The sequence below is a fragment of the Cuculus canorus genome, chromosome 21 (genome assembly GCF_017976375.1).
Source record: "Cuculus canorus isolate bCucCan1 chromosome 21, bCucCan1.pri, whole genome shotgun sequence".
Taxonomy (NCBI): Eukaryota; Metazoa; Chordata; class Aves; order Cuculiformes; family Cuculidae; genus Cuculus; species Cuculus canorus.
Genome location: NC_071421.1, coordinates 9,199,999 through 9,223,647, shown reverse-complemented (window position 1 = coordinate 9,223,647; position 23,649 = coordinate 9,199,999). Strand labels below are relative to the sequence as shown.

General features: G+C 57.6%; 2 protein-coding genes across 2 annotated transcripts; one reads left to right on the top strand and one right to left on the bottom strand.

Annotated features, from left to right (window-relative positions):
• Window positions 1-2,718: 2,718 nt before the first annotated feature.
• P3H1 (prolyl 3-hydroxylase 1) lies at window positions 2,719-15,584 on the bottom strand. Its single transcript, XM_054086116.1, has 15 exons — window positions 15,117-15,584; window positions 12,742-12,894; window positions 11,600-11,789; window positions 10,974-11,105; window positions 6,603-6,742; window positions 5,799-5,888; window positions 5,636-5,688; window positions 5,143-5,264; window positions 4,851-4,978; window positions 4,652-4,747; window positions 4,379-4,529; window positions 3,770-3,887; window positions 3,494-3,569; window positions 3,194-3,334; window positions 2,719-3,117 (listed from the first exon to the last, which is right to left on the bottom strand). The coding sequence occupies exons 1-15, from the start codon at window positions 15,543-15,545 to the stop codon at window positions 3,001-3,003; spliced, it is 2,136 nt and encodes a 711-aa protein (XP_053942091.1). The 5' UTR covers window positions 15,546-15,584; the 3' UTR covers window positions 2,719-3,000.
• A 786-nt stretch (window positions 15,585-16,370) lies between these two features.
• C21H1orf50 (chromosome 21 C1orf50 homolog) lies at window positions 16,371-22,986 on the top strand. The gene is made up of 4 exons (XM_009567890.2): window positions 16,371-16,522; window positions 17,487-17,573; window positions 19,382-19,513; window positions 21,307-22,986. The coding sequence occupies exons 1-4, from the start codon at window positions 16,400-16,402 to the stop codon at window positions 21,487-21,489; spliced, it is 525 nt and encodes a 174-aa protein (XP_009566185.2). The 5' UTR covers window positions 16,371-16,399; the 3' UTR covers window positions 21,490-22,986.
• The last annotated feature ends 663 nt before the right edge of the window (window positions 22,987-23,649 follow it).

The window sequence follows — 23,649 nt, the reverse complement described above, 5'->3', positions numbered from 1 at the left end:
TGGGGTGGGGTGTGGGAAGGCCTGGAAGGGGGTGTGATTTGGGTCTAGAGGTGAAGACTTGGTGCCTGGGAGAAGATTTGGATCCAGAGGGGGAGATTTGGAGCCCGGGGATGGAGGGGGAGACTGTTTCCTGGAGGGGGGATACTGAAGTTCTGGGAGGGGGCAGCAACTTTGGGGCTGATTTGGGACCAGGGAGGGGAGATTTAGGTCTTGAGGGAGATGGAGATGGGGCCATGGTTGTCCCCAAGGGGGGGCACACCCCATCTTTGGCTCATGTGCCCCTACCGTGGGCCAGGACCCCCTCCCTGGCTGCAGAGGCCACAGGAGTGGGTGGTGCTCCTCTCACCTCCTGGCCAAAGACAACACCACAGCCTCAACAAGAGCCACCATTGATGGCAGAGTCCCCGCCGTGGGAGGGGGACACAGGGCGTGGGGAGACACACACGTGCCACCGCCCTGGTGACACCAAGCAAGTGGCAGCCCCAGGACCTGGCAATCATTAATGAACCCAACCTCATCAGCAATCTGCTCACGAATGCGGCCACCCGGGGTCGGACACCGGCATGGTGGGCAATCCCTGGTGGAACCATCCATTCCTCCTGGAGAAATTGTCCCCCAGGGTCCCCCTTCCACGCTGGTGCGGAATGGGCGCTGCTCTGCACCCTCTCCCCCCACGATAGGGGTGCTGGGCTCGGCCAGGATTCATTTACTCACATTCCCGGCGTGGTTATGGAAATGGCTGGGGCCCAGCTCCTACAGGAACAATTCCATGCCCTGTCCGGGGGTGCCCCGGCACTCAATGTCCTTCTTGTTCAAGGACAGATCCCTCCTTCCTGCAAGCGCGGGGCCCTTCCCACGCGGGGACCAGGGATGCTGGGGGGCTAATGGAGGAGATGCAGCGCACCTCGGACCTCCTTGCCCCTCAAAAAGACCCCTTTGCCCCCAGAAATGCCTTCCTGGGGTCGCACAGCTGCAAAACCCTGGGCTAAACATACAATCATGGAATCACAGACCACTTCCAGTGATGGAGCATCCCCAGTTCCTCCAGGAAACCCATCCAGTGTCTCACCACCTCCATCATAAAATAATTCTTCCTTATCTCCAATCTAAACGATCAATCTCGTTCAAATCGCTGCCCCTGGCCCTACACTACAGGCCTGGGTTTAAAGTCTCTCACTCTCTTTCTTATAAAACTCCTTTTAGACCTGGAAGCTGCTCTAAGGTCCCCCCACAGCCTTCTCTTCTCCAGCCTGAACAACCCCAACTCTCTCAGCCTGTCCTCGTACGGGAGGTTCTCCAGCCCTTGGATCATCTCCATGGCCTCCTCTGGACTCGCTCCAACAGCTCCATGTCCTTCCTGTGCTGAGGACTCCAGAACTGGATGCAGAGCTCCAGGTAGGGTTTCACGAGAGCAGAGCAGAGGGGCAGAATCCCCTCCCTGGCCCTGTTGGTCCTACTGCTTTGGATGTAGTCGGCCTTCTGGCCTGCAAGCGCACATTGGCGGCTCACGTCCAGCTTTTCATCCACTTAATCCTTCTCCACAAGACTGCTCTCAATTTCTTCACCCCTCAGCCCGTACTGACGCTGGGGACTGCCCTGACCCAGATGCAGGACCTTGCACTTGACCTTGAAGCCCATGAGGTTTGCACCAGCTCACTTCTCAAGCCTGTCCAGGTCCCTCTGGATCCACCCCTTCCCTCCAGCAAATTATTGGCATCACTTATAGAATAACAGAATGTCCTGAGCTGGAAGGGACCCACAAGGATCATCGAGTCCAACTCCTGTCCCTGCACAGCACACCCCAACATTCACACCGTGGGGATGAGGGCCTTGCCCAAACGCTTCTGGAATATTGTCAGGCTGTGACTGCTTCCCTGGGATCTGTTCCAGTGCTCCACTACCCTCTGGGGGAAGAACCTTCTCCTAATGTCCAATCTAACCCTCCCCTGGCATCTTCCTGCCATTCCCTTGGATCAGAGAGAAGAGCTCAGTGCCTACTCCTCCTCCTCCCCATGTGAGGAAGCTGCAAAGCATGATGAGGTCTCCCCTCAGTCTCCTCTTCTCCAGGCTGGACAGACCAAGGGACTTCCCTGCTTTTCATGCTCTTCCCCTCTAAACCCTTCCCCAACTCTATGCCCTCCTCTGGATGTTCTCCAGTACCTTGAGATCCCTTTTATCCTGTGGTGCCCAAAGCTGCCCCCAGAGCTCAAGGCGAGGCCGCCCCAGTGTGGAGCAGAGTGGGACAATGCCCTCCCTCACCCGGCTGGCGATGCCGCGCTGGATGCACAGGACACAGTTGCCCTATTGGCTATAAACTGGAGAGAGGCAGATTTAAATTAGACCTAAGGAGGAACTTCTTCACTATGAGGGTGGGGAGGCTCTGATCCGGTTGCCCAGAGCAGTGGTGGCTGCCCCATCCCTGGAGGTGATCAAGGCCAGGTTGGATGGGCCTTGGGCAGCCTGAGCCAGTGAGAGGTGTCCCTGCCCATGGCAGTGGTGTTGGAACTGGATGATCTTTAAGGTCCCTTCCAAACCAAACTATTCCATGATTTCACCAGGGCCCTGCAGGCTCGTGTTCCACCTGAGGGAAGTTCACAAGGAGGGAAGCATGTGTCCCAACACTGGAGAGCAGCCAAGCAGGGGACCGCAGCCTCCAATCCCTGCTCAGCAAGGAACAACTTAGAAAAATCTCTCCTTTATTCACCCATTTTCTGCAGAAGGCACTTAAATAGCGGCAGCCTGAGCCAAGGGGAAGGCACAGCACCAGGTCCTCACCCTCAAAGAACATCCCTCCCTCGTTCCCATGTCCCCACCCTAGAGTCTCTGTGACATCCCACATCAAGTGGCAGCTCCACAGGGCGATGCTGGACCCAGGAGTTGTGCTTGGCACCCCCAGTTCCCAGTCCCTGAGGGGGTCCCATCCAGCAGCTCAACAGCCTCCTGAAGCCACAATGCTGGTGTTGCCGGTCCCAACAGGGATGTCCTGGTCCCTGTGGGACATCACAGCTCGTCCTTCACCACAACGGCAACCGGTGGTTTCTGCTCCAGCTCCTGCAGCAAATCCCTCTCTTCCGTGCCAAAAAGCATCTTCACCAGGTCATCCGCCTGCACGCGCTCCTGTGGGGCAGCCCCATGAGCTTGAGCATGGCCACTGTCCCCTCAAAGCCACCCACCCGCTGGAAAGGGAGCTTACCCGCTCGCCGTGGCGAGGGTCCAGGGTGAACCAGAGGGCGATGGCGCAGCGCTGGCCCTTGGTCACAGCTTTCACCCCATGGGGGTTCTCTGAACCAGAAGAGAAGCCCACAGCACGGCCACACTGTGGCTGCACCTTGGCCTGCGATGGATGGGAGACTTCGGTTGGGATGCAATCGGTGGGAGAGGGCATGAGTTGGTCCCCTCAGCCCGTGAACCCAACTTCACCCCTTGTGGTGGCACAAGGGCAAGAGCTGGGTTTGGTGCTGCATGTGGATCCTCAAGGAGCTGAGCTACTTACAGTCTCTGTCTTGGCATCCAGCTCGGTGAAGTAGAAAGCTCCTCCTTCGAAATCCCCATTGAGGTAGAGGATGGCACTAAAGGAAGCAGGAGACAAGTGGATGTGACAATCATCACCACTGGTCCTGCAAGCACGTGAGTCTGGAGCTCCCCAACACCACAGCAAGAGCCAGAGGTAGGAGAACCCAGGCTGGGTTCTCCTCTCACCCTGCTCCTCCCATCCCAAGCCATGGTGCCCTCAGGAGGGGAAGCTCTGGCTGACAGACATCACCAGTACCTGTAATCCCGGAAGGTGTAGGCTGGAGGTTCTTTCACACACACCAGAGCCTCCGCGTTGAGGATGCAGTTGTCCACATGCACCTCGTGACTGTTGTCACTCCGGCCTTCTTGCTTCTCTAGGGTGGAACGAGACCTCCCACATCAGGATCCCTTTGTCCCTCCGAGACTCGGGTCTGCCCCCGAATGCCACATTCTTGGAGGTGACAAGATAGTCACCTGTAGTCTAAACCCCTTCCAGTTGCTGGAGCGTGGACCACGAGAGGCCATTTAGGTGGCACAAGCCTCCACTGACTTGTCCCATGGTATCTCCATAACCCTCCAGACACAGTCTATCTCAGCATCCAATCCCAAATACCTCCAGATGCTGAAATCCAGTATGGCATGAAGCCACCTGTCCCACTGGAGGCAGCCAACAAAGCTGCTTATCTTCCCAAACCAGGCTTAGGGACAAACTCCGCGCACCTTCCTTTTGGGAAGAGAAGGTTAGGGAGCAGTGAGGACAGGTCCAAAGCCAGCCCAACCCAGCTGCTGGAGGGGACCTAACAGGACAAGAGGCTGGAGAAGACTCATTTCTCCTTGGGTTGTGCTCCTCCAAGGCCGTGCTCACCATCGATGGCTGTGCGGCACACCAGGTGGGAGTAGGAGAAGTGGAGCGGGACCTCCAGGCGGAAGTAGGACTCCATCATGTGCCGTACCTTCTCCGTCACATTGTAATAGAGGTAGGCGCTCCGCAGGGGCACCTTGCCCTCCTGGCCCAGCTGTGGGGACAGATGGGACACAGGCTCAGCCCTACGCAGGTTGGGTGAGCGTGGGCAGCCACCTGCATCCCAACCTCCATCCCTGGTCTCCACAGTGTTCCTCTCCCCACATCCTCACCAACCTTGAGGGCCTTGAGGACAGTCACACCATAGAAGGTCTCGCTGGGGGTGTGAGGAGAAGTCTTCCCACGATAGCCATCCCCGGCTGAGGCAGCTGCCTGCAAAACGCAACTGGTGTCACCGGTTCTTCTGAGCTGCAAGGTGGGACCCTTCAGCATCCCCCACCCCATCCCTGCCCACTCCTCCCATCCCCGTGCTCACGTTGGTGAGTCTCTGCAGCTCACGGCACTCCTCATCAGAGAGGACTCCATCCACCACAACGCGCTGGGAGCCGTTCAGGGCTTTGGAGTTCATGGTGACACTGGCTCCTTCATACACCAAGGGGCCACCTGCGGCACAAACAGGATCAGGAAGACACAGAGATGGGTGCCACCAGCTCTGGGGTACGGTGCTGGGGAAGCTGAGCTCCTGCCACCATCCACGTGGAGGGATTGTGAGCTGGCAGAGGGTACATGGAGCTTCACATCCCACCTCCCCTTCCAGCCCTCCACACCTTCTCGGATGAACTTGCTCATATCAGCAGACTCCTTGGCCTTTTCCTCCACCAGCGTCTCAATCTCCTTCATGAGGTTGCCGATCTCCTCTGAGATGCGTGCTGCTGTCTCCCGCTCCACCCTGGACATGTAGCAGCCATCAGCTCCATCGCCCCACTGTCCCAGTGTCAGGAATGAGGGACACCAGGACAAGGGCAGGACAAGGGCAGGACAAGGTGTCTCCAAGGGCCAGTGACAAAGTCCAAGGCTTTGAGAGTCATTTCAATGCATCCCACTCCCTGAGATTCCTGGGATGTCCTACCTGTTATCATCCCAAAGGGTGGATGGGGAGCAAAGTTCTGCCCTCCAGCAGCCTCTCCCAGCCCCAAAAACACCAAAAAAATCCTCCCTGGCAGCAGCTCCATGGCCTCTGAGCCAAACCCCAGGGAGGAGGTATGTCCCACCAGCCCCACCACTAGGTAGGCTTGGCCACCAGCTTCAGAGAGCACTCACTTCTGTTTCTCTCGTAGCCTTTTTGGTATCACCTCCTCAGGTGTCCACGTGTCCTGCCGCCAAAAGAACATCATCAGAACCTGGACAAGGATCTAATTGGGTTGTAGAGGCCTCATCCCTTCCCATCTGCTCACTGTGTCCAGCCCGGTCCAGCACCACTCACCGGGTCCACAAAGGGGATGCCGAAGACATCGTAGCTGAAAAAGAGCAGCTCTTTCTCCATGAGGCTTCGCTGGTGGTACGCCCGGATCTCCTGTGGGGAAAGGCAGAAGGATGGGGTTAGGGCATGGCACGAGGGCTCCGGATCGGCTCTGAGTGAAGGCAGGAAGGTGCAGTGTCTACACCATTCCCGCAGTCCTTGCTCCAGACCCACAGCCCTGCTTTCCTGGTCCCTCTGGCAGCCAAGGAAGCAAGGGCTTTCTCCATCCTGCATGAACTTCCCTGCCCCATGTGGATGAGCTCTGGGAACAGGATGGGGGAGACAGGCACGGGCACGTCCTTCCTGCAAGAAGCTCTTTGGAAGCAGAACCCTTCCTTGCTCCAACTGACATGGGGTAGACAACTCCATCCCTTCCCACCACTGCCCAGACAGCACCTAATCCAGCTATTTTGAGGTCAGATCCTCTCTTTTTTTGAAGTTTCACTTCAGCTGGAGAAGTCCATAGCAGAGGAGGTTCAGATACTCCTAAGGAGCCTGTCTGTCTGCCTCTCGCAGACCTCTCCCGCAGCAGCTGATCCATCTGTCCAAGCCATCAAGCCTTCACTTGGCCAAAGATCCTTCGACAGTGATGTTCCTCAGTCCCTCAGCCGTTTTCCAGCCTGCTGGGTCTTGCATCCATCCACTCCTCCCCATGCCACCACCGATGAATGACTGGACCACAGCAGACCTCAAAAGCTCTGCAAGGGTTACAGGCCCTGGGAGTGGAGAAGATGTTCCTGCAATGGCTCATTCCAGCCAGTCACTCACCTCTCGGGGTTGAATGGGTCCCGCCAGTTTTTCCCCCAGAACGGCAGTGTAATAGGCCAAATTCTGGTTCATCACTTCATCGTTTGGGAAGAAGAGCAGGTAGGTCTTGGCGCATTCAATGGCTTTTTCGTAATTCCCGTCTGCAAAAAGAAAAGCGGCTCTGACTGCACGGCCAAGAGCATTGGAGAAAGAGCACACAAAAGTAGACAGAACCATGGAATGGGTTGGGTTGGAAGGGACCTCAAAGTCCATCCAGTCCCAGCCCCTGCCATAGGCAGGGACACCTCCCACTGGATCAGGAGGCTCCGAGTCCCATCCAACCTGGCCTTAAACCCCTCCAGGGATGGGGCAGCCACCACTGCTCTGGGCAACCTGGGCCAGGGCCTCCCCACCTGAACAGCAAAACATTTCTCCACAAGATCTCTTCTCAATCTCCCCTCTTGCAGCTGAAAACTCTTCCCCCTCATCCTCTCCCTGCACTCCCTGATCAGGAGCCCCTCCCCAGCTTTCCTGGAGCCTCTTTCAGTCCTGGAAGCTGCCCTAAGGTCTCCCCACGGCCTTCTCTTCTCCAGCCTGAACAACCTCAACTCTCTCAGCGTGTCCTTATATAGGAGGTGCTTCAGCCCTTGGATCATCTCTGTGGCCTCCTCTGGACTTGCTCCAACAGATCCACGTCCTTCCTGTGATGAGGACTCCAGAACTGGACTCAGGGCTCCAGGTGGGGACTGACGAGAGCAGAGCAGAAGGGCAGAATCCCCTCCCTGGTCCTGCTGCTCCCACTGCTTTGGATGCAGCCCAGGACACAGTTGGTTTCTGGGCTGTGAGCACACGTTGCCAGCTCATGTTGAGCTTCTCCCCCTGCCCACAGCATCCCAAGCCCTTCTCCTCAGGGCTGCTCCAAATCCATTCTCTGCCCAGACTGTGTTTGTGCTGGGATTGCCCTGACCCAGGTGCAGGACCTTGCCCTTGGCCATGTTGAACTCCAAGAGGTTCACACAGCCCCACCTCTCCAGCCTGTCCAGGTCCCTCTGGATCCATCTCTTCCCTCCAATGTGTCGACTGCATCACATTTTGGTGTCATTGGCAAACTTGCTGAGGGTGCCCTCAATCCCACCGTCCATGCCTGCGACAAAGATGTTAAACACTGGTCCCAGTAGTGACCCCTCAGGAATACCACTTGTCACCAGTCTCCACTTGTACATTGAGCCATTGACCACAACTCTTTGAGTGCAAACATCCAGTCAATTCTTTATCGACCAGGTCGTCCATCCATCAAATCCGTGTATCTCCAATTTAGAGACCAGAATGTCTTGCTGGATTGTGTCAAAAAAGTTCATGTTGTTCTTCAAAGTGTTTCCCAAGTCGGGTAGATACCCTGGAGCAAAGATTACTCCTGCCACAAAAGCAAAATTAAGAGTCCAAGCTGCTCTCCTGCCTCAAGAAACCACCTCACCAGAAATCAGGGCCACTGCCTGGGTGGTTTGCCTGCTTGGAAAACACAGAATCATGGAATCATTAAGGCTGGAAAAGCCCTCTCAGCTCCTCCATCCAACCATCAGCCCAATCCCACCGTGTCTGCTAAACCATGTCCCCACGTGCCATGGCCACATGGTTTCTGAACCCCTACAGGGATGCAGACTCCACCACTGCCCTGGGCAGCCTCTGCCACAGCTTCACCATCCTGAAGCCCATCTCCAGGCAACATGACCCAACCATTTCCAGGCTAACTTGCAATTTTCAGCCACTTTTTCACCCCGTCCCATGTCTATCTGCAGGACCAAAGCCTCTCAGGCTTCTTGGACCTCAGTTTTTCTCTCCTTTTGGAGAAATTTGCTCATAAACAGTTGAGATTTTTCTAAGGAGGTGAATAAAAACAATAAAATGGGGGGTTGCCTGGGTTGTAATAGTTCTGGAGCAGGAGGAGGCATTGTGGTTTGGAGCAAGGGGTGGAGATCCGGCAAGAGTGAAAAGAAACGCTTCTCTAGGCTGTTCTTTCACTTGGAAAGTGAACTTGTCTGGGAACTGGCAATTCCTGAGGGAATTGGCTGATGTGGTGGCCAAGCCACTCTCCATGATATAAGTGATAGAAGCCACTCTCCATAAGTCATGGCAGTCAGGAGAAGCTGCCGGTGACTGGAAGAAGGGTGACACTGTGCCCATTTTTAAGAAGGGTAGAAAAGATGACCCTGGGAACTCCCAACCTGTCAGCCTCACCTCTGTGCCTGGGAAGATCATGGAACAGATCCTCCTAGAAGCTCTGCTAAAGCACATGGAGGACAGCAAGGTGATTAACGGCAGCCAGCACGGCTTCACCAGGGGCAAGACCTGCATGACCAACTTGGTGGCCTTCTGTGATGGGGTAACCGCAGCAGTGGACACGGGTAAACCGACGGATGTGATCTATCTGGACTGCTGTAAAGCCTTAGACACAGTCCCCCACAACATCCTTCTCTCTAAATTGGAGAGAAATGGATTTGATGGGGTGGAATGTTCAGTGGGTAAGAAACTGCTTGGATGGTCATATTCAGAGAGTAGTGGTCAATGGCTCAAAGTCCAGATGGAGATCCATGACCAGTGGTGTCCCTCAAGGATTCGTACTGGGACCGGTGCTGTTTAATATCTTCATCAATGACATAGACAGCAATATCGAGTGCACTCTCAGCAAGTTTGCAGATGACACCAAGCTGAGTGGTGCAGTTGCCACACTGGAAGGACGGGATGTCATCCAGAGGGATCTGAACAGGCTGGAGAAGAAGGCCTGTGAAAACCTCATGAGGTTCAACAAGGCCAAGTGTAAGGTCTTACACCTGGTCGGGGCAATCCCCAATTTCAATAGAGGACGGGGGTGATGTGGTTGAGAGCAGCCCTGCAGAGAAGGACTTGGGGTGGTGGTTGATGAGAAGCTCGACATGAGCCGGCAATGTGCGCTCACAGCCCAGAAGGCCAACTGTGTCCTGGGCTGCATCCAAAGCAGCGTGGCCAGCAGGGAGGGAGGGGATTCTGCCCCTCTATTCCTCTCTTGTGAGATCTCATCTGGAGTATTGTGTCCAGTTCTGAAATCCTCAATGTAAAAAGGAGATGGAACTTTGGAACGGGTCCAGAGGAGGCCACAAAGATGATCTGAGGGCTGGAGCACCTCCCATACGAGGACAGGCTGAGAGAGTTGGGGTTGTTCAGCCTGGAGAAGAGAAGGCTCCGAGGAGATCTTACACTGACCTTCCAGTACCTGAAGGTGCTACAAGAAAGCTGGAGAGGAACTATTGATAGAGGTTTGTGGGGATAGGATGAGGGGCAATGGGTATAAACTGGAGAGGGGCAGATTTAGACTGGACATAAGGGGGAATTTCTTCACTATGAGAGTGGTGAGGCACTGAAACAGGTTGCCCAGGGGTTTGGAACTGGATGTCTTTAAGGTCCCTTCCAACCCAAACTATTCTATGATTCTATGATAACTGAGCACCTAAAGTGACACAGAGTTCTTGGAACCAGGCGCAGTGAGATCCAGTTCTTCCGCTCCACATTCCAGGTTGGAGGAATGGGGCTGGATGAACCTCATAAAGATCAATTAGGTTAAGTGGAAGGTCTTGCACCAGTATCAGTGAAGACTGGGAAATGGATGGATTCAGAGCAGCCATGTGGGAAGGACTTTGAGATTCTGGTGGATGAAAAATTAGACATAAGCCAGCAACGTGGACTTGTAGACCAGAAAGCCAGGAGTATTCTGGGCTGCATCACAAGAGGCGTGGCCAGCAGGTCAATGGAGGTGATGCTCCTTCTCTACTCCAGTCTCACGAGATCCCACCTGGAGCTCAGTGTCCAGCTCTGGAGCCCTCAGCACAGGAAAGACATGGACCTGTTGGAGCAAATCCAGAGGAGGCCAAAAAAATAGCCAGAGGGATGGAAGACCTCTGTGAAGAAAGGCTGAGAGAGATGGGGCTGTTGAGCCTGGAGAGGAGAAAGATCAAGGGAGACCTTTTTGTAGTCTTTCCATATAGAACAGGGGCTTACAAGGAAGATGGAGACAACCTTTTCCCAAGGCTGGTAGTGACAGGACAAGGGGCAACAGTTTTAAATAAAATAAAAGGTGGGTTTAGGTTGGGCACAAGAGGAAATCTTTTGCTGTGAGGGCAGAGAGGCCCTAGGTGCCCAGAGAAGTGGCGGCTGCCCCATCCCTGGAGGTGTTCAAGACCAGGTTGGATGAAGCTTTGAACAACTTGGTCCAGTGGGAAGTGTTCCTGCATCTTGGGTTGGACTAGATGACCTTTGAAGGTCCTTTCCCAATCCAAACCGTGAGTCTCTGCTTTCTGCCCATGAACAACACTTTACGCAGAGCACAATGTCCAACAGAAGAGAGGGCAAAGAGGCACTTACTGTTGTAGTAGGCAAACTGGAGGTAGTTGAAGTGTGAGGGCAGGAAATCCTCCAAGGGCTTCTCCCTGCTGGGCTCAGAGGCCAGCTCCGTCACGCAGCCCTGCTTGCAGCTTAGCACCTGCATGTAGTGATCTGAGGGAGAAAAACCCCGTGTCCATCCAAGAGGTGGTGGACAGGCCCTTGAGGGGCCTCCACTCCAACCTCCTGCTCCTAGTGGAGCTGCTGCCAGCTTTTTGGTGGTGGAAACCCTCAATTATGATGGTTGCCCACCTCTGCGCAATCAGTAGTGGGGCTATGCTGCTCTCTGGAGGCAGAATGGCCATGCCCAGCCTCCTGCCTTTGTGTCCTGGTGACCCTCTGCCAGCCCCTCTCCTGTTTCTCTATATCCCTTTGGAATTTTGGGGATCCCTGGACATCATCCGCAGTACCAAGCATGAGCAAACGCCTCCTGCCACTTACTGGCCACAGAGAAACCTAGGATGGGCTTTGAACTCTTTGGTGACTCATCATCCCCCAGATCTTTGGAGACACACCACCCCCTTGGTCTTTGGGGACACTATGGGGACTACCGCCCTCCAAGACTGTCCACAACCCTTGAGGTGGGATGCAGCACGTGCGGCTCCCACCTGTGATGGCCTGGAAAAGGTCCGCATTGTACTCCAGGTAGTTGTAGCCCTCGTAGTCGTAGGGTCCCTCGCAGAGCGCACGGCACTCAGCATCTGCCACAAAATACTCTTCCAGCGCCTTCTCCAGGTGCAGGATGGCAGCAGCTGGCTGCTCCTCCGAGTAAAACCGGACACCGAGCCTGAACTCCTTCTGCAAAGGAATGAGAAACAACATGGTGAGATCAAGGCTTCCCAGCGTGCCTCATCCTCATGGACTGCCCCATCCATGGAGGTGTTCAAGGACAGGTTGGATGGGGTGTTGGTAAACCTCATCCAGTGTGAGGTGTCTCTACCCATGGCAGGGAGATCGAACTGGATGGGCTTTTAGGTCCCTTCTAAACCAAATGATTCCATGATTCTGTGATGTGGGATCTCCACGCTGTCCATGCTTTATGTGCTCTATTTCACATCCCAGAGCGGTTTTGGAGTGTGATAGCTGGATTTGGATTAGGTAAAACTGAACTGAGTGATGTCTGCCAGCAGCCAGTGGGGACAGTGGCCCAGGTTGCCCAGAGCAATGGTGGCTGCCCCTTTTCTGGAGGGGTTCAAGGCCAGGTTGGATGGGGCTTTGGTCAACCTGATCCAGTGGGAGATGTCCCTGCCTATGGCATAGGGTTGGAACTGGATGGGCTTTGAGGTCCTTTCAAACCCAAACCATCCCACGGTTCTGTGATTCTACGATCTCCACCTCCACGAAGCCTCACGAGCTGTGTGTCAAGCGACGTCACCTGGGCTCTGGCCGAGAGGCAGGAGCATTTGCTGCCATCTCTTTTCAAGTGTGGAAATGTTAAATTTGATTTTCAGGTCTTTGTACGAAGCAAACAGAGATGCTGATCTGCACCATGTGGCCTCGTGAAGAAGCCAGGGAATGTTTATTGCATGTACAGGCGGGAGAGCGGCCAGTGATACTTCTCCATCCTGTTTCCCCAGGTGGGTGGGAACAGCCCAAAGCAAAGCATGGAAGGAAAGACCAAACCATTCTGTGATTCTATGATGGACTTGAGCACCATGGTGGCATCCCGTGAGCTTGTGAAGCCAAAAGCCGTGGTGGGACATGCCCAGGTCTGGCACTGGAGGGGTGCTCTGGGAGGGGGGTATCTCACCAGGTGGGGTTTGGCCTCCAGGTCGGTGAAGTCGTCCTCACGGACACCTGCCATAGCTTGGTAGTACTCCAGGTTCTGCCGCATCTCCTGGTGCCCGGGATTGGCCATGAAGAAGGTGTGCGCGGCTGCGGCCGCCTGTGCCGGCCGGTTCATCTGGGTGGGATGGGACCCAGAGGTGAGACTATGGCCACCCCATGGTATGGAACCCCAGGAACAGAGGGGACCTTGGGAGAGGAGGGAGACCCTGGGAACGGAGGGGACCCTAAAGCGGGGCAGCAGGGACCTCCAGGAGCAGAGGGGGAGCCTTGGGAGAAGAGGGGATCCCAGGAGCAGAGACGGAACCCTCGGGAGTGGAGGGGGACCCTAAAGTGGGGCATTAGGGACCCTGGAGAGCAGAGGGGGACCCTAAAGTGGGACAGCAGGGACCCTTGGGAGCAGAGAGGGACCCTGAGGACAGAGGGGGACCCTGAAGTGGGGCATTGGGGACCCTTGGAAGTGGAAGGGACCCCCGGGAGCAGTGGGGAACCCTAAAGTAGGGCAGCAGTGACCCCCAGGAGCAAAGAAGGACCCTGGGGAGTGGAGGGGGACCCCCAGGAGCAGAGGGGAGGGCCTAAAATAAGGCACTGGGGACACTTAGGAGCAGAGTGGGATCCTGGGAACTGGAGGGGGACCCTAAAGTGTGGCAGCAGGGACCCCCCGGAGCAGAGGGAGAACCTTGGGAGCTGAGGGGGACCCGAAAGTTGGGCACTGGCGACCCTTCGGAGTAGAGTGGGACCCCCGGGAGCAGAGGGAGACCCTAAAGTGGGGGATTTGGGACACTTGGGAGCAGAGTGGGACCCCCAGGAGCAGAGGGGAACCCTTGGGAGCAGAAGGGGGGCCCTAACACGGGGCACTGGGGACCCTGGAGAGTGGAGGGGGACCCTGGGAAGTAGAGGGGGGACCCCCAGAAGCAGAGGGGGGACCCTAAAGTGGGGCACTGGGGACCCTCGGGAGCAGAGGGGGACCATAAAGTGGCGCAGCGGGGGCCCTTGGGAGCCCAGGGGGACCCCGACGAGGGGCAATGGGGACCCTGGGGACAGACAGGGGACCCCCGGGCGAGGGGGGGGTCCGGTAGCCGGGGCGGGGGCGGGGCGGGGGCGGCCCCGACAGCGACCAACGTGGCACTGGGGGGGGGGCAGGGAGGGGCCGGGGCCGCCGTTCGATCCCCACCCCGGCACAGAGAACCGGGTGCCGAGCATCCCCCACCCCCCGGTGCCACCACTGCGCCCCAGCCCGGCTCCCGGGACCCCGCCGGGCATCCCCCCTACCGCCGCTCCCGCTGCACCGGGACCAGCCCCGCCCCTTACCGGGAGCCTCCGGCAGCCCCCCCGCTGCATTCCCGGTCCCGGGGGCTCCGGACCCCTTCCGCCGCCCTCCCGGTTCTATCGCCCCGGGACACCCCTACTGCTCTCCCGTTACCGATGCCCCGGGACTCCCGTTACTCTCCCGTTACGGGGGCCCCCCCGGGACTCCTGTTGCTCTCCCGTTACCGATATCCCCCAGGACACTCCCGCCACTCTCCCGTTACCGAGGACCCACGGAACACCCCTGCTGCTCTCCCGGTCCCGGTGCCCCCCAGCCCCCCCTCCGCTGCTCTCCCGTTACCGATACCCTCGGGACACTCTTATTGCTCTCCCGCCACCGATATTCCCCGGGACACTCCTGTTATTCTCCCTTTATCGATGCCCTCGGGACTCCCCTGTTCTTCTCCCGGTCCCGGTGCTCCCCGGGACACCCCTATTGCTCTCCCGTTACCGAGGACCCCGGAACACCCCTCCGTTGCTCTCCCGGTCCCGGTGCGCTCCAGCCCCCCCCCGCCGCTGCTCTCCCGGTCCTATCGCCCCAGGACACCCCCATTGCTCTCCCGTTACCAATTCCCCCCGGGACACTCCCGTTGCTCTCCCGTTACCGATGCCCTCCGGGACATCCCCATTGCTCTTCCGTTACCGATGCCCCACGGGACACCCTCATTGCTCTCCCGGTCCCGGTGCCCCCCAGCCTCCCTCCGCTGCTCTCCCGTTACCGATGCCCCCGGGACTTCCGTTGCTCTCCCGGTCCCGGTGCCCCTCAGCCCCCTCTCCGCTGTTCTCTCGGTGCTCTCGCCCCGAGCCACTCCTATTGCTCTCCCATTACCGATAACCCCCAGGACACCCCTGTTTACTCTCCCGGTCCCGATGTCCCCCGGGACACCCCGTTGCTCTCCCGGTCCCGGTATTCCCCGGGACACCCCGTTGCTCTCCCGGTCCCGGTATTCCCCGGGACACCCCGTTGCTCTCCCGTTACCGATGGCCCCGGGACACGCCGTTGCTCTCCCGGTCCCGGTCCCGGTTCCGTACCTTGAAGTAGGCGACCTGCAGATAGTTGTAGGGGCTGCGCTTGGCGAACTCCCGCTCCAGCTCCTCGCCCAGCCGGTACCGGGAGGGCGCCCCGCAGCCGCGCAGGCAGGCGGCGCGGCGGAGCAGCGCTCGGAAGAAGAGTAAATCGCGGAGCACGGGCTCGGTGCGGGGCTCGGTGAAGGGCTCGGTGCCTGCCGTAACGTTTGCGCAGCGCAGGCGGCACCGAACGGAGCGGGAGCGCAGGGCGGCTCGGGCCCGCAGCGCCCGCTCCATGTGCAGCACCACGGCGGGCCAGTCCCCCCGCGAGTAAGCCTCGGCACCAGCGGCGAACAGAGCGTCCGGGGGCTGTGCCGGGAGCGGCGGATCCACCGGCTCCGGGGCCGCCCGGGCCAACAGGGCCAGCACCAGCAGCAGCGCCCGCAGCGCCATGGCTGAGCCTGGCGGCTGCACCGCCCCGAACCGAAGCCGAAGCGCGCCCCGCCCGAGGCCACGCCCCTCCGCGAGAGCCAGCCAATCAGCGCCCAGGACCCTGCCCGAAGCCACGCCCCTTCCTGACCGCCGGCCAATCAGCTCCTGAGGCCACGCCCAAGCCCCAGCCCCTTCCAGCGCAGCGGCCAATCAGCACGTGAGGCCCCGCCCAAGGCCCCGCCCCTTCCTGACCGCCGGCCAATCAGCGCCCCAGCCCCTCCCAGGCCACGCCCCTTAGGCGATGTCGGCCAATCAGCGGGCAAAGCACCGCCCTCCGCTCGTGGCCCCTACCCTCCTGTCAATCAACTCCTGCAGTCTCGCACCGCACCGCCCGTATCCAAGCCTGTCATCCAATCGGCGACAAGGGCTCCGGCCCTCCCGCCTCGCCGTCGTGACCCCGCCTACCACTAGCTGCCCCGCCCCTCTCGACGGACAATCAGTGCCCGCAGCCCCGCTCGAGGCCCCGCCCAATCAAAGCCGGCAGCTCCGCCTCTCCCCTCGCTCCGCCCATTGCCTTGGCCCCGCCCTTTCCGCTGGCCAACCAGAGCTCGCATTCTCTTACGTCATCGCCCTTAGCAACTCTACCGCCAATCAGCTCCTGCGGCCTCGCTCTGCCCCGCCCACCTGCCAGAGAGCGCCAGCGGCACAGCCCCTTTCGCCAGTGGCCAATCAGCGCCCCAAGCCCCGCCCAGCTCAGCGCGTGAAACCTCCCCTCTCCCTGGCCCCGCCTCCCGCCCAATCAGCGCGAGTGTCCCCGCCGCACGGGCCGGAAGTTCCGCCCCGTGGACCGGAAGGGTCGAGTACGGCGGGTGGCGATGGCGGAGGAGGAGGGTGGTGAGGGGCCCGGGGGCGGCGCGGGGTTTGCACTGGTGGAACGCGGTGCCCGCCGCACCGCGGAGCCCGCGGACTTGGTGGCTCTTGCCCAGCAGGTGCAGCAGGTGAGGCGCCCGCCGCCCCGGGGTCCTGTCGGTGGGGTCACGGTGTGGCCGCCCGGTGCTCCCGTGCCTCCCAGTGTCCTCCTGTGCCTCCCAATGACTCCCACCACCTTTCCGTGTCCCCCCAGTGCGCTACGCGCTGCTCCAGCACCTTCCCTTGTGTCTGGCTGCTCCCCAGTGATTCCCAGAACATCCTACTAAGCTCTTGTTGCATCCCAGTACATCCCACTGCTTCTAGTCCACCCCAGTGTGTCCGGATGTGTCCTGCCGCCCACTCTCCGTCCATTCCAGCACTCCTTGACATGTCTTGTTTGATTTTCAGTGCCTTCCAGCCCATCCCAGTACCTTCTGATACATCTTACCGCCACTCCTAGTGCCTTCCTGTCTATCCCAGTGGCTTTCTGCCCTAGTCCCTCCTGATAGGTCGTAGTGCCATCCCAATGTCTCCCAGTCCATCCCAGTGCCTTTCAGCCCACCCTAGTTCCTTCTGATATGTCCTACTGCCATTCCCAGTGCCTCCTAGTCCATCCCAGTGCCTTTCAGCCCACCCAGCGCCTCTCACCCCACCCCAGTCCCTCTTGGTAAGTCCTACTGCCATTCCCAGTGCTTCCCAATCCACCCCAGTGCCTCCCAGTTTATTCTGTTATCGCCTCAGAGCCTCTGAGCACATTCCAGTACCACTTCTTAGCCCAGTGTGACCCCTAGAGCTTCTCAGTCCACCCAGGTGACTCCCCCTGAGTCCTCCTGCCTCTTCCCAGTGCCTCCCAGTAGGTCCCACTGCCCTAGTTCTCTGCCTCCCTGTATATCTGGGCTGGAATCTCCAGTGCCCAGTCCCAGGCTGTCCTCCTGGGGGTGCGGTGGCCAGTTCAGCCACACATGGAGTGGCTTTCATGCCATCCACGTCCTTGTGAGGTCGAAATGGCCGTGGTTCTTCCTTGTCCTGTCCAAACCTTCTTTTTCCTTGCAGGCAGATGACTTCATCCGAGCCAACGCCTGTAACAAACTGACTGTCATCGCCGAGCAGATCCGGTACCTGCAGGAGCAGGCTCGGAAGGTGAGGATGAATCTATGAGCTGGGCAGAAGTCTTCTTGCCTTGTGCTTGCAAAAGGACATCAGAGTCCATCTTTAACCACCAGAGGATTGGGAAGAGCCGTGGCTTGGATGAGAATGGTAGCCAAGAGCCAAGAGGAGGAGGTTCTGTGGGAAAATAGGGAGGGTTTATCATCTGGTGGCAGATGGGGACTGGTCTGGTGGTGGTGGTGCTTCCCCGAGTCCGCTGCGACGGTAGCTGGTCAAGACCAGCACGGGTGTCAAGAAGGATGGGGAGGTGACTCTGGCTTTGCGACGACAACTTTTGCCACCGGGACATGGGCACTGTGCTCCCAAGAGGACTCAGTAGAGTTGGGGGACAACGCGGCTCTGGCTGGATTGGAGCCCCTGGAAGCAGATGAGCTGTTACCTGTCCCCAGGCTTGGCTTTCCAGCTTCATAGAACCATAGAATCTAGGTTGGAAAAGGCTTTTGAGATCATGGAATCCAACTGTGCCTGTCCATTACTGACCCATCCCTTAGCACCTCATCCACCCGTCCTTTAAACCCCTCCAGGGATAGTGACTCCACCACCTCCCTGGGCAGCCTCTGACAGTGCCCGAGAACCCTTTCGGTGTAGAAATGTTTCCTGATATCTGATCTGAACCTCCCGTGGCACAACTTGAGGCCATTTGCTCTCGTCCTGTTGCCTGTCACTTGGCAGAAGAGACCAACACCTGCCTCACTACAACCTCCTTTCAAGCAGCTGCAGACAGTGATGAGCTTGTCCCAGTAGCCCTGCAGTGAGCCCAGCGGGGCTTGGCTGTCCCCTTCAGTGCTGGCTTCACCCTTGGAGGTGGAATCCCAGGGCCTGAGTGGGGAAGGATCTGCCAGGCCCTGCGACTGGCCCGCTGCCACCAAGGCCACCAAGTCACATAATTCTTAGCTGTTGGAGCCAGAGCTGTGGAGATGAATTCCCTATTGTCTGCTGTCCCTTGCCTGGGGAACAGCAACAGCGGAGCCAGGAAGCCCCCAGGGTCTGGCAGCTGCCTACGGAGGCAAGGAATGAGCCCAGCATGGTGGGTCAGGCACAGAGTGAACTTAGGGCTGCAGTGAAGCTTGGAGGCTGAAAGAGTTGGGGTTGTTCAGCCTGGAGAAGAGAAGGCTGCAGGGAGACCTTAGAGGAGCTTCTCGTACTGAAAGGGGCTCCAGGAAAGCTGGGGAGGGGCTTCTGATCAGGGAGTGCAGGGAGAGGATGAGGGGGAATGGTTTGGGTCTGAAAGAGGGGAGATTGAATCATAGAATCATCATAGGCCCCATCCAACCTGGCCTTGAACACATCCAGGGGTGGAGCATCCATCATTGAGATGAGATCTTAGGGAGAAGTGTTTTGCTGTGAGAGTGGGGAGGCCCTGGCCCAGGTTGCCCAGAGCAGTGGTGGCTGCCCCATCCCTGGAGGGGTTCAAGGCCAGGTTGGATGGGGCTTTGGGCCCCTGATCCAGTGGGAGGTGTCCCTGCCCGTGGCAGGGAGTGGGACTGGATGGGCTTTGAGGTCACTTCCAACCCAAACCATTCCATGATTCTGTGATTTTATGATCTTCACCTCCATGGGTGCAGGCCCAACTGGCAGAAAACTTGGAGAAAACTTTATCTCTTTGGTAAAGATCTGCTTCCCGGGTGAAGTAAAGATGTGCCACGTGAAGCCAGACGTGCTGAGGAGGATGAGGCTTCGCGAGCCGTGTGTCAAGTGACATCACCTGGGCTCTGGCTGAGAGGCAGGAGCATTTGCTGCCCTCTTTTTTCAGGCGTGGAAATGTTAAATTTGATTTTCAGGTCTTGGATGAAGCGAACAGAGATGCTGATCTGCACCGTGTGGCCTGCAACCTCGTGAAGAAGCCAGGGAACATTTATTACATGTACAGGCGGGAGAGCGGCCAGCGATACTTCTCCATCCTGTCTCCCCAGGTGGGTGGGAACAGCCCCCAAGGAAGCAGGGAGGGAAAAAAACCCGTCTGTGGGGCTTGGGTGCTTCTGGACCTTGGTCAAAAGCCCCAACTTGTTGGGACATTCGTTTGATTGGCTCCTGCTCAGCTGGCATTTCTCCTTGTGAGTTTGTCTTTATCCAAGTTTGTCCTTGTCCGAGTTACTCTGCTAGTGTGAGAGCCTCATTGTGAAGTTCTCTTGGCTCTTGGTAGATGGTGGGCAAGGAGACCTTCAGTGCATGGACCTCAGTTCTGCCTTTCAGTCCCTGCAGTTCTTCCTCTGGCAGTCATAAACTACATCCATGCCCTGGGGCCTCCCTGTTCCGTGTGGATTTTGGCTTCCCAGGTGTCTCAGTCCAGGGTGTGGCTCTGTCTGCATTCAGCAGGAGTGGTCTTGGAGGCAGTATCATAGAATCATGGAATATCCTTAGCTGGAAGGGACCCACAAGGATCATCACGTCAACTCCTGTCCCTGCACAGCACACCCCAACTTTCACACCATGGGGCTGAGGGTCTCGGCCAAATGCTTCTGGAATATTTTCAGGCCTGGCACCATGACTGCTTCCCTGGGATCTGTTCCAGTGCTCCATGACCCTCTGGGGGAAGAACCTTCTCCCAGTGTCCAACCTAACCCTCCCGTTGGCATCTTCCTGCCATTCCCTTGGATCAGAGAGAAGAGCTCGGCACATGCTCCTCCTCCTTCCTGTGTGAGGAAGCTGCAAAGCGTGATGAGGTCTCCCCTCAGTCTCCTCTTCTCCAGGCTGGACAGACCCAGTGAATTCAGATACTCCTCACAGGCTTCCCCTCTAAAGCCTTCCCCAACGCCATGCCCTCCTCTGGATGCTCTCCAGCACCTTTAGATCCTTTTTTATCCTGTGGTGCCCAAAGCTGCCCCCAGAGCTCAAGGTGGGGCCATCCCAGTGCGGAGCAGAGTGGGACAATCCCCTCCTTCACCTGGCTGGTGATGCCGCGCTGGATGCACCCAGGATGTTGTTGCCCTCTGGGCTGCCAGGGCCCTGCTGGCTTGTGTTTCTCCTTCCAGGCCACCCCTTTTCTTCTGTGCAGAGTGAAGGCTTCAGAGCAAAGCACTGAGCACTCCGAGGAGCTCTGCGCAAGTTGTGGAGATCCCCAGCACTCCCTGCACCAGCAGCTCTGTAGCGTGACCTGGTTGTAGACTCAGGCCTAACAGCTGAGCCTCGTTTTAGGTTAGAAAATGGGATGGCCACGTAGCTGGGGCAGCTCTAAAGGTGTTAGGGCTGTCCATCATAGGCAGAGCTTGGGCTGAGGGACAGCAGAGCCCAGCTCCAAGGGAGACAAAGCTGGGAAGGGTCTGGGGAACAAGTTTTATGAGAAGCGGCTGAAGGCTCTGGGGCTGTTTAGCCTGGAGGAGGCTGAGGGGAGATCTCATTGCTCTCTGCAGCTCCCAGAAAGGAGGTTGTGGTGAGGTGAGTGCTGAGCTCTCCTCACAGGTAACAAGTGACGAGAGGAAATGGCCTCAAGTTGTGCCAGGGAGGTTTAGGTTGGATATTGGGAAAAATGTCTTTACTGAATGAGTTGGGAAGCCCTGTCAGAGGCTGCCCAGGGCACTGGTGGAGTCTCCATCCCTGGAGAGGTTCAGAAAACATGCAGACGTGGCACCTGGGGACATGGTTTAGCAGGCACGGTGGGGTTGGGCTGACGATTGGACTGGATGAGCTTAGAGGTCCTTTCCAACCTCAATGATTCCACAATTCTATGAAACTGTGAAGCAATTCCAATGTCTCCTTTCTCCTCCAGGAATGGGGGACCAGTCCCCACGAATTTCTTGGTGCCTACAAGCTCCAGCACGACCTTTCCTGGACTCCGTTTGAGCACATCGAGAGACGAGATGCTGAAATAAACATCCTGGATAAGCTGCTGAGCCGGCAGGCAGCGCTGCCACCGTGTACGGAGCCCAATTTCCAAGGCCTCACCAAGTGACAGGAGTGACTATCTGGGACCCCTGGATCAGGACATGCAGGGTGAAGAAAGAGACCAAAAAACAGAAACGCTGATGCCGCCTGTTTTGCTCTGTGCTTTAATGAGACTTTAATTCCGCATTCAGTCCTACTGGATTTTCTTGTAATCAAGTGATTTATTTCTTTGACTCATGCTGAGCTGTGGCTGATAAAATCAGGTGGAGTCGATGCCAAGAGGGCTTGGGGCAAGAAGCAGAAATGCTTGGGGCAGATGTGATAACACTATAAAATAAGCCCAGCCTGTCTGGCTCCGATGCCTCACTGTGCCTGGCAATGAGTTCAGGGCTGGATTCTTCCCCTGCTTAATATATTCATGTTTAGGAAGCTCAATGGCCTGGGAAGAGCGGTCAGAACCTCGCCCAGAAGGGGCTGTTGTGGCTGGAGTCTGCAGGTCTCTGTCTCACTGGTCCGGACCCCTGGTCTGGCATACAGGGTGACCTGGAGCTCTCTCTGCTGGGAAGAGCGTTCTCGAAAGTGCCACATAGGCTTCAGGTGCTCTTCGGGAAGTGGGTGTTTCACAGCCCTTGTGTGTTCCTCTGGGCTTCAGGTGGGACAGGAGCATGCAGGCATGCTGAACACCTCTGCCAGGGTAGAAAACAAATCAGTCTTGATCTCAAATGCACCTCTGAGACACCTGCATCCTGTCTGCGTGGCAAGCATCCTGCTGGCTTTCACAGGGAGACTTGGTGGCATGTGGGACTAGTAGGACATCTCCAGACCTTCTTTTTCCACCAAGAACCGGGAGAGGCAAAGGTCAGAGCTGCTGAGATGTCCTCCCTCTGCCTAGTGTGCAGAGCTCCTCCAGGAGCTCACCTGCTTCTCTGTGAGGAGCCAAGTTGGGAATGAAGATGTTCAGGTTGGATGTAATATCAGATCTGGTCAGATCCTCCCAGGGTTTGTTCATCTCCCCAAGACAACAAGGCAGTGACCTTACGTGCTGCTGAAGGTATCGCAGTACGTTGGCCTCATCCTCCTCCTCCACTGGGGATGTGTGAGGGCTGGGGAGTGGGAATTGTGACCCTGGGGTCTGGGCCCACCAAGAGTGAAGGTGGTGCTTCTTGGTGGAGCTCAACCACGAGTGCCCTTGTGTTTGGGCTCCACCAAGAGGCTGCCTCCCCCTGTGTTTGTGGTTAGGTTCTCCCGGCTTCCAAGGTGGTGGTGAAAGAGCTGGGGTCGTGTTCTGCATGGCCCAGTCATGACCTTCCTGGGGGCTGGCTCGTTCCTGGCAGTCACTCATCTCCAAGTGACCTTCCCAAGTGTTGCCCCGTCTCCGTACCCACTGCCAAGGAAGACCCTGCTGCCTTCGCCTCTGCTGGGTGACTCCTGACACAATTTGGGGCTTAGTCAGTGCCTCAGGCTCGGATCAGATCATGCATGCGCTCTCAAAACAATCTCTTTAACTCCATTAAAATTCCTTGTTCCCTTTCTGGCCGTGGTTTGTCTCATGCCAACTCTCCAGTGCTGTCACTGCCACCTGGGAGGGCTCTGGGTGCTCCACCAGAGGCCGATGCCACAACACGGTGTTCTCCCAGCGCACCCTCAACTCGTGCGTCTCCATCGATGTCTGAAACTGCTGCTCAGGTCAGGGACCGCAGTGACTGCCGAAGGCTGGGAGGACCTCTCTGCATCCCCGAGAGACCCGTGGAGACCAGCACCATCGTTGGCTCTCGCCATTGCTGCAATTTATTTCCCTTTGGTAGCACCTGGCTTCGCCTCCAGCAGCTTCACGGCCCCACCCCCTGGGAGCTGCCTTGAGAGATGCGTGGGGCTGCCGACAGCACTAGATTCCCCCAGGGAAGAGCCATGGCAGAGGGATGGGAGGTTTGAGACAGCTCCAGGATGTTATTGACCTAGATTTTCATCTCGCTGCTTAGTAGCTTAGCCCCATCCTGGCATGGCTGACCCTCTGGCTGGCAGAAACCTAGTCATGGAATCACAGAACCATGGAATGGTTTGGGCTGGAAAGGACCTCAAAGCCCATCCAGTTCCACCCCCTGCCATGGGCAGGGACACCTCCCACTGCATCAGGGGCTCCAAGCCCCATCCAACCTGGCCTTGAACCCCTCCAAGGATGGGGCAGCCACCACTGCTCTGGGCAACCTGCGCCAGGGCCTCCCCACCC